This window comes from Mya arenaria, chromosome 17, assembly GCF_026914265.1.
Source record: "Mya arenaria isolate MELC-2E11 chromosome 17, ASM2691426v1".
NCBI classification, from domain to species: Eukaryota; Metazoa; Mollusca; class Bivalvia; order Myida; family Myidae; genus Mya; species Mya arenaria.
The window spans coordinates 50,981,991-50,992,948 of NC_069138.1; the positions used below are offsets into that span (position 1 = coordinate 50,981,991).

General features: G+C 34.8%; 1 protein-coding gene across 1 annotated transcript; it reads right to left on the bottom strand.

Moving 5' to 3' along the window:
- Window positions 1–1,155: 1,155 nt before the first annotated feature.
- LOC128223595 (uncharacterized) lies at window positions 1,156–10,076 on the bottom strand. The gene is made up of 7 exons (XM_052932868.1): window positions 9,535–10,076; window positions 6,621–6,743; window positions 5,954–6,346; window positions 5,467–5,584; window positions 3,910–5,074; window positions 3,589–3,686; window positions 1,156–1,354 (listed from the first exon to the last, which is right to left on the bottom strand). Exons 1-7 carry the CDS (start codon window positions 9,905–9,907, stop codon window positions 1,156–1,158), a joined length of 2,469 nt encoding a protein of 822 aa, XP_052788828.1. The 5' UTR covers window positions 9,908–10,076.
- Window positions 10,077–10,958: the final 882 nt, after the last annotated feature.

Below are 10,958 nucleotides of genomic sequence, written 5' to 3' on the forward strand. Positions count from 1 at the left end.
GTTTTGCAATTCAATATCGACAACACACAAACTACGTCATTTAGTAGTTTTGCAATTCAATATCGACAACACAAATACTACGGCATTTAGTAGTTTTGCAATTCAATATCGACAACACAAATACTACGGCATTTAGTAGTTTTGCAATTCAATATCGACAACACAAATACTACGGCATTTAGTAGTTTTGCAATTCAATATCGACAACACAAATACTACGGCATTTAGAAGTTTTGTACAGCTTTGTTCTTTGCATGTTTGGCTGCATAACAAATGCTTCATCGTGAAAAACAAAGGAGGCTTTCTCATAGTTTTCTATGCTTAAACGTCATATTTCTGAATCCTGACGGTGAAAGATCATGCGTAATGCCATCTGAACACGCAGTTTCGGATTTGTTCCGTGGATTTTGTACAAAAACAGTCACCCCCAACAACGGAAAAGAAAGAAGAAATGCAACCCCGAATGAATGGTAGATCTGAAATAAAGAGTACATAAGATTAACAATATTTGTTGTTTGTTTCAGTTTAATATCTAAGAAATATTACCTTATTACAGATAAAACGAGTGTGGCATCTCCTTTCGTTAAATGTTAATAATACATGTTCTCTCAGATTTTATTTGTATCAATGGCCTGAGGCCACAGTTTGCTTAAGTATACGCCCCATCTAACCACTAATCTGGATTAAAACGTTTAAACAGTCTCAAATTAAAAAAGGAACAGACAGCTGATGAACTATCCAATACACAACATTTAATCTCAAGAAAAGATCCAATTCACAGATATTCAAGGGCTATGATTTTTCCAACATTGACACTTTGTTACTGTACATGATATAAACTATATGTTTTTGTTTATTAGGCATTTTGAGTGTATTCAGTATGGAGAAAAGGGGCAGTTAACATAATGTAACCGGCACACTTCTTTTGCTGATGGCCTTGAAAATATTCTGGTAATTCAATGTCAAATACTGAATGATTGAATTAACACTCACTTGAAAAAGAGCAAATAAAATGTGTGAATATATTCACAAAACATACCAATGACCAGTACTAAGATTTTATCTTGATCAGTTTCATTAGAAAATGACATTTTCGCAAAACCGCAGCAGACAAGATCTTCATATCTTAAAAAAAATCATGAAGATAAAAGTTGGTCAACCCTTCATGCTACTGGCCTTAAATGCTTCTTCTGTGAAAGGTATTTCGGGTGTATCTTTCTTGTTTGTCCTCTGCCTGTTGGTTTCCTTAAATGTTGAGTTACTAATGTTCAGCTCCACATTTTCGTATGCTTGACTGGCTAGCTGATACTTCTCGTTTCTGCTAACAGTGCCAATACATCCATGTTTGATAGTCCTAAAATGAGGGTAATGTAAACATCTGATATGTGTTCCAAAAGGTCATGGGTTCGTTTCCCAGCCAGAGAACATTTTCGTAGCCTCTCACTTAGACACTCAGTACTGGTGATCTTTCAACCTGTCAGGCATGACACAGAAAGATCGAATAAAAAAGCGCGGAAATATTTCTACAAATTTGTCTTCAGTTGAACACCCAATTAAAATTAAGAATTTTTTTTTATTTCAACAGGAAGTAATGCTGGTTGATATTCCTAGTAAATATTGACATGTAGTTATATATATAAATATTACACGGTTGGAAGATACAGTCCTTAATACAACTTAATTCTCAGCAAATACTTAAGTTACTGATACCGTGGTTATTTTTGACAGTACCCGTCTTTCTTTTGTTGGTGACTTATTATGAGTTTCACGTAAACCGGGTGTCTCTCTCATGGGGATGTGACCGGTGCCGTTGTCGGGGTAGCTGTAACACTTCAAACAGGAACAGGCTACTTATTCGTTTTGCTGAAAAAATCTTGATATTGCAAGTTATACATAAAATACAATGTGAAAACAAGTTGTCTACCACATGTAATTGTGTATGGTCAGGAGCCAGTTCCCCGGTTAGCTCAGTTGGTTTGAGCGCTCTGCTAGTGTCCTGGCAGTCGTGGGTTCAAGCCCCACCCCAGACGCATTTCTTAAATTATTTTATTGGTGGCAGCGGTAAACGGCATGAGTGCCTCTGTCAGCCAAAAGCGTCAATGGGAGGAAAATAGTGTGTGTGGGTAAGAACCAGCCATCCGGTTAGTTCATTTGGTTACGGCATGCTAGTGATCCAGCGACCCCAAAACCGACGCACTTTTCCTCCAATGGTTACTTAAGATAAGATAATAGGTGTAATAATAATGACCTTCAATCATATTTGATAATGAACTAAACAAATTAGCAAATGACAATACAAGGTTAGCATCTATAAGTAGATTTACTCTGTACATCACTGGACTTTTCTTATGAAGTTATTACCTGTTAAATAAGAATACACTTAAAGGCATGTAGTAAGACTAGCAATAACTATTTAATGATTTAAAACTACGAAAACGGCGCTATTGAAAGACACATCAACTGATTTCAAATCTAAAGTTCATCATGGGCAAAACATTGGCTATTATTACATACTAACACATTTGGAAATAGGCGACAGATGGCTTTACAGTCGGTTTGTTACTACCTTGAGCATTCTAAAATGTAATATAAAAAATCGCTCTAGACTTTAAAACTGCAACAATACCTTGGTTTACACAACCCATGTGGTAGTTCCCATCTATATTCTGTAGAGTTAGTTGTTAAGGACGACCTCTGGCCATGATCCACTATTTGATTTTATTAAATTTAAATTACCTTCCGATGTATTTGGATATTGTCTGTCGGAATACCCACATCACACTGGCATCATTCAATCATACCGACAAAACGTAGAAGAAAATCCTAAAGTAAGACAATGCAGTCAAAAAAAGACGCGGATGCGGGATGCTGATAATGTGTCTACAATCGATATATTAGTGGATGATCGTTTATTTTGATTAAAAGACGGCGACTGTTTATGTAAACGCTCATAAATACATATAAATCTTAGTTCATCAATATTTTTATAACAATATTTTATTAAATAGTCAGTAGAAACAGTAGCTTAAATGAAATTAAGACAACTTTGCTTCAAATTCTATCGCAGTGTAACAAAATATACCTTCCGGTCAAATGTTGAACTTTTACGGTCACGATGTAAAAATGAAGATGTACCTCGAATGTTTCCGTATTGTTTTTCATTAGTGAACGGATGGCAACGCCCGCACAAAGCGTGTACAATTTGCTTACCGGCATGCACGCGCCTAGTATAAACAATGAATGACAAGCTTTTCTGGTTCAGTGATTCCCCGACAAAAACACCCGTCTCTCCGGCAAAGGAAGGAAGTAGTCTCGTTCAAGTGAACCGTAGAGTACTTGTAGTCGAGCGCTTCACGATCGACTTCAAGGCCGTAATAATACGATAAAGGCATTATTGGCATTAGTTGCATTATGAGAAATGCAAACAATGTATTTAGTGTATGAATTGTGTAAAAATTACCATCATCAACACCGTCTGAAGAAGGCCATTCATTAACAAGTACGTTAATTTGTTCCGTTGTTGAAAGCCCAGCCATGTTTGTTACTTTTACGGTAAAATAAAAGGTTCTGTTATGAGTGTCATTATGCGTATTCTTCACATTTAATATGTCGAGTGGTATTGTGTAGTTAATGTATGCACATGAACCAATATCTGGACAGTAGCATTCTTCTGATGAGCATGAATCCTGCAACGAGAGAAACTGTGTGTAAAACAAATTGTAATACGCAGTTTAAAACACAAATGAGTGGTAATGTTACTGATTGATATATATGCAAAAAGCTACGGAAACATGCTCAGTAGCAAAAAGTTTAAACATAAACCGGTTTAGTGGCAATGGGCAAACGTCAAAGACATAGAACACAAAATCACAAACTAGTTATATTATATATACTTGTACATGTACATACATTTGTGGTCATAACATCATGGTGCTCACTTAGTAGCTCAGTCATTGTGTCGGCTATTCCAAACGTCCAGTGTATTTTAGATAAACCACTATGTGGATCAAGTGCGGCGAACGTCATCTTCATTTTGGACACGTCCGTGCTTTTATGTACATACAGCAGTTCGTATCGTATCGTATCTTCCATAAGCCATAAGTCGTGAAGGTGTGGTACAGAGCCATCAATAAATACAGTTCGGTTATCGCTAAGTGTATTTCCAGCTACATCAATAGCCTTTACGATCAGTGTGTATGTATCTCCATCAGTAACATTCAAATCCTTGCAAAATGATTGATTTTGTATTGAAGGTACAGGTTGTTCTGCAGAAAATGTACCGTGATTCAGGCTCCATGATATATTGTATGCGATAATACCGTACACATTCGATGTTCCAGATACAGGTATTTCTCCAGTTGTTTGCTCGTATAATCCTGTAATGCGTCCTTGCGGGTCGGGTTCAATTGGATTCAGTAGTTCATTGTGTATGTAGAAATCGTTGTAAAAGTAATCTTTCCAGCTTATGCAGACATCGTTATGATGGATTTGCCATGTGTAATCTGTATCAGGGGACGATGATGTAAATCTGAAAGGCTTTTCATTCCAGATTTGAATGGCCGAAGTGTTATCGTACAGAATAAAACGGCGACACTGTCGAACATTGTCTGCAACATCCTTCACCTCAAGTGTCAAACAATAGAGCCTTGGTGTGTCTGAAGTAAGATTTAGATCCATGTTTTTGACTGTGTGGTTAACCTTTGTACTTAAAACGTTGGTTGTGTAATCTACCTTAAGTGTCCCCTTCGATGGCAAAACCTCATTTACCCGAATTTCGTAGCTCTCAATGGATGACGCGGTGCGCGAAACTCCTCCTGGAGGAATGGGATCCACCCAACCGTCAAACTCTACGTTGTGGAAATATGACTGCGTTATACGTTTGTCAAAATGGAGAGGATCAGAGTCACATGTCGATAGTTTTGAACAGTGTTCAGGTGGCTGGCTGTCATAGCGATAGCAGACTGTTCGTTGTTCTAAATTTTGTCGGTAAGGTTTAGCGCTATGAACAGTATGGGTTCTTGTATCTTTGGTTTTCAAGTAGCCACCACCTTTTACCTCGTATTGCAAACACAAACTGTTAACAAATATCAAATGATTCAGTTACTGTTGTCCCGAGACGGAGGGGATGACATCTGAACTGTTGCCCGAGACCGAAAGACCATATTATAACTGTGTAATTACTTGTTCAAATGAGTATCGAATCAAAAAAGGCAATTTCTGTTTTCGTTGCCGTCTATATAAACATTTTTGAAATGAACTCATAGCGCGTGAAGGAAACTTTCCATACGTTTGACCGGGGATATAATCAATCCAAGAAAAATATAAACTTCATTCAAAGCAGCAAACATAAATGTATTGTATAACAAATTAGGGAATACTAAAATTTAATTCCGTACTTTTGACATTTTCAATAAGTTGTCGATGTGAATAAATATAATGACGTAAAAAAACAAAAACAAAACTTACGCCTGGCCATTTACGAATGTGTGGGAAGTCGTTAGAGTATCTTTATCGTGATGCACACTCTTAACAGACTGACTCGAGTAGGTAAGTCGTCTGTTTGATGATAAAGTGGTAAACGAACCTGTAACAAATACAGTCAAATAGTATGTCATTTCTTACCTTATTAATGATACAAAACATTTGGCTGTACTTTATTTCAGCGTAATCAAGCCCTTATAATGGTACACGTACAGACAGTCTGGCATCGTTCTAAGAATACACAATGGGATTAAAGTGTTTACATATTTTCTAATGTTATATTATGTAATTCAGCTGAAAACATGAACCTTAAAAATTGAGCTTTACCAACATATTTTCATACGCAAGTTTGAAATAAACACTTCAGTGCACTTCTATTTTATTGACGTGAAATTACGAAAGGAAATAATAAATAATAAAATCTATATATGTATGGCAATTAAATTCTGCATCTAATATTTTAGACACATACCTGATACGGATTGGCGTTGCATATATACTGTTACGTCCGTTATTCCGAACCTTTCTTCAACAATATATGAAGGGCGGCTCAAATAGCTGGGAATGTAAATTGTGTATTCAGAGCTCAAATCAAATTTCACCGTCGTCGGCTGATAGTTTCCATACATATCTTGTAAATACTGACACGCGGTTGAACTGCTCGATGACATTGCTCTCTTCTTTTCACCGTTTGGTCCAATAACCACAGTGTCACATGTTAAGATAGATGGTTTTTTAGTTGGTTGACATGATGTTTCCCAAGAATCTGAAACAATGCTAAACCCCGCTGCGCACGAGCAGTCCTTAGTAAGACCATTTCTGCAGCTCCCTGGCCAACAGTAGTGGTTGTTCCAGGAACACATCCCTACAAGACATGTTTGAATTATCCGTATACAAATATGACTCACTCGATTCTTAACCTAAGTCATTTGTTAAGTACCTGTTTATATGGTTCAGTCTGTGAAAAGACAACGGTTTCTGTAACTGTTATATATTCATTATTGATTTATGAGTTGACATATTCCTCATGTTTTATAGAATAATGATGGCGTATGGCAATAAAAAACAACTCTTCTAAATCAAAAACAAAAATATATTTTCATAGTAATTAATTTGGATTTCAAATAATAGATCCTTACGCTGACATTCTTTGTCGCTGTTGTAACGCTTGAAGAAAACATTGTCGTCGTTACACTCTTTGCAATAGACGTTGTAGGATGCTGTGCATCTTCTGTATTTACACTCGGCGATTGATGGACATACTAAAAAAGAACCCATTGTCCCTGAATAAGTAGCTAGTAGTGGCCTAAACGACATTTTTATACTCCCCAGAATAATAACACGACAATTGAATGTGCCATTTTAATGTGTCGTGTTATAAAATAAGTGTTGGCGCCTGAAATACTTCGTTTTGACGTATTGTTACCCCGCTTAAATGCCATAATGGCGATCATTCCGTGGCGTTCCTGCGTGATGGTGTTTTGAAGCTAGGATGCCAGGAAACATGGCATTACTCTGCCAATATATTGTGTTGAAATTTGTAGTGCTTATCAGCTGAGAAATAAACGTTTAAAGGGGTAAATTATGTTATAACAGTTTTCCTTTTAATACATTGGTGCATACTTATATAATTTCCTACGTTCCAGTATTACGAATAAGAAGAACATTGTTTTCTCTGTTTATAATTTGATAACCGCTAGAGGGCGTTATATGCACAAGTGATTTGTGTAGATTAAGATTTTTTGAAAGGCATTTAGCTTTGGGGGACCGATGAGTTCACTTCATTAAAAATTGATTTCTTTAAAAGGACAGTCTCGTAAGAAATGATATTTTTGTCAGTATATTTTTTATTTGTATTATGAACAAGTTAATATGTTTACATTTTCTTTATCTTGAAGATACAATTAAATGATGTTGTAAAACCGTTGAAGGTTATTAATGTATTGTGTGATACGTTAGTGTAATGAAAAGATATGTATCAAAGGTTATTAAACGGTATTCAGTGAATAGTGCAACTATATATATTTTTTTCTCTGTGAATATACGCTAATTTGCTGACATACGCTTATTGTTATTTTTATCAAACTATTTTTTATTGAGCTGTACTATAAAGATTTTTTTTCAAATATATACTACTCGTTTAAAGGAATTTTATACGAAAATGAAATGTGAAAAACAACTAACGAGTTTTCGTTTTTCAAAATACAAGCCATAAACGTAATGTTTAAGCTTTCCAATAAATACAGGACAGCTTTGTTTTATAAAATTTTACTTATGGATATTAACTTAAACATAAAGTTAAGCCCTTTATCTTATAAAAGTAAGGAGAGGATGTTTTCTGCCCGTTTTGGAAAAAAAAACTTGACATTTTGGGAAAAATAACGTTGCGAAATATGCCCAAATTGGGAAATTTTACAATTAAAAGAACAAGCTTTGTATTCTTCTGCGAATGAGGAACTTATTAAATATTAGTTTCTTTTTTCTTTCTTAAGACCTGAAACGGCTGAAATATAAATCCTTGGGGTGTTAATATCTATTGCAATAAGTCTTGAGAAATATTATTTCAAATTGATCTCTCAATGATTTCTGAATTCAATGATCACCAAAACTTTACATCACATTATTTATAAGGATGTTGAATGAACCAATAGAGGTAAAAGACTTTCATAAAACGAATATAATCTTTGATTGGGATTTCGTTCCTCAAGAGTTGGAAAAAACTCCTATATTTTGCTTTGGGAATGGTACCCATGGGTACTGTAGAAAAAGGCCTGTAAGGATTTTATAGTTATTCATAGGATTCCCCAGTATGCTACGTTATTGTTACACGTTGACAATTTAACAACGCAATACATGTATGATGGACATTGTTTATGATGAACTTTTAAACACGTTCCGCCCAGTATCAATTTCTTGTGAAAAAAGTTACATTTCAAACTTAAGAATTTTGGTGGTAATAAAATTATTTAAAAAGTACATGTGTTATGTTTTAAAGTAACTCAATGGTTAATATTTGAAGTACATACTTTACCTTAAAGTTTCACTCTCACAGATGGCAAGTTTTGACATTTATATTTTATTATTTTCCCAGATTTAGCTATGTTTTGGCTTCAATGACTAAGATTCAGTGATATAAGATAACTCGCAATAGAACAGATCATAATTATTTGGAAACTACCGAAAATTTCATTTTTTTTCTAAAGCTTTAGTAACGCTTTAGCCAAATACATCAAATTTCGAACTGAAATGTGAAAAGTGCGATATGTTATTTTGTTAGGAGTTTTTATCACTGATTTCCAGACAATCACGCCAAAATCGGTTTCAAAAAATCAAAATTGTAAAAACAACCAATCTGCGAGAGATTTAAACATGAAACAAAACCATCAATGAAGAGGCAAAATAATATCTATGAAGCAATTGAGAAAAGGTTTGTCTGTTTCATACTATTTGTAACACCTTAATTGACTATTTAATACAATTCTGCATGATTTGATGAGGTAAAGTCAAATGATAATATTTTTCTCAGAGTGACTATTCTTACTTTGTTGATTAAACTGCTCTTTAAATCTAAACGATATCATTGAAGATGTATACGTTTTTCTACCACATATTTTTGTATTTGATAAGGAACGATGGTATGTATCACCTATTTATCCTGTAATGTACTGATTTTTACATCTTAAAATATCACAGTGAATATTTGTAAATTTTCCTTCATGGAGCTCTTAACTCGATGTATTTCCAAATGATTAAATATACATTATTTGTATGTAGCAGATACGCTCAAAGAGTATGGAAGACAAATGTAGCAGATAACGATTCATCGGAATAACCGCTCAAACGAGCTTGTATATATCAATGACGCTTTTTATCGTTTTACCAATAAAAATGTTAATAAACTATGGAAGCAAAGATTCGGCTTAGGACAAATGTGTTCTTACAACAACTTATACAAATGAACATACACATGTAATAGTTATTGTTGAATTTGTAAGTTGACCAAATAGTAAGAATCGTTAAAAAATGCTACAAAATCCTTTGCGCATTTAATACCTGAGTCGCAACAGAAGCCATAATATGCATCAGGACAGCTACACCCATTCGATGAAACCCATCCCCCATTATAGCACCAGTCGTTGCAATCACTGTGCTCGTGAAACCCGTCTGGATTCTTTCCACAGGATCTTACACATCCATCATTGGCATTTTCAAAAGCGGTTCTGCAACAAAACGAGCGACTTCTCGACTTTGTACCACCTCCACAAGTTCTAGAGCATTCCGACCACGGTTTCCAAGGTGTCCATTCACAAGGTTGTCTTACACACTCTCCTCTCCATCCCCCCTGTACAAACTTTGGGCCAGTACTATCAAATGTGCACACTACAGCCATGTAACAAACAACTACTCTGAAAATGTTACTTGACATGTTGCACCTTCCAACAGAAAACACAAAATTTAATTAACTTCAGTTCACAGACTGCTTGCGACCAATTGTTATTGACGGATATTTCCATCCATCAGATCTTATATTACTTTATTTTTTAACAGAGATTTATTTACTCGATACGAATCGTTCTGTTCAGAATCACTTAAAATTCCACATTGTTGTTTGCTTTTGATATATTTTTATTTAATTTTGAAAACATATACAAATGGTCTAAACGACTTACCTTTTAATGGCAATGACTGGTCATTTTAAAAACATTTGATATTCCTTTTTCAAATAATGGAGAGTATGTAGAAATAAAGCATGAAACGCACTCTAATAAACGTTACAGAGTACAAAAAACAGTGGATGACAAACATGTTTTAATTACTGATATAAAACGGTTGAAAAAGCTTAACTCCCTAATAAATCTGTGAATCACACTACTTAACTTAACCATGATATAAGGGATTGCACATGTTTGGCTTTTTCAAAATGAATATCATAATTGAATATTTACGGCTAGTAAAAGTGAAAGCCGTATTTACGTTGCGATTGACTGCCAATAAGTACTGTCGTCTTTAACAATGAGTTGATCTGTTCAACTAAATGCTGCGAACACACTTCTATTGAAACACATCAGATATGTGTATGGAGAGATCACTAATCGCAACATATCGCAAATCTTACTCCTGCTGGACACTGACGACTCGATTGGATTATATAATGTGTCATTATTCATTGATAAAATATCATTATAACGTAATTGGTCGATTGGATGGTTGAATGAGTTGCAGCGTTTGGTTAACGAGTCTTAGGTCCACAATGATTATAATTATTAAAAATCACTGGTTTATAACTAGATAATTAATTAATAATTTAGTAAAGTTAATACATAAAATTAGGCGCAAGCTAATTTATAATACCAGTTTACTACTTACTTATAATTTTTATTTTTCAGGAGCGTTTAATACAAGGTCTAAACATCCGTCATTGACTAACTTCATGCATCAATTTTGGCGCTAAATGTGATGGCGACACTTCAAATACA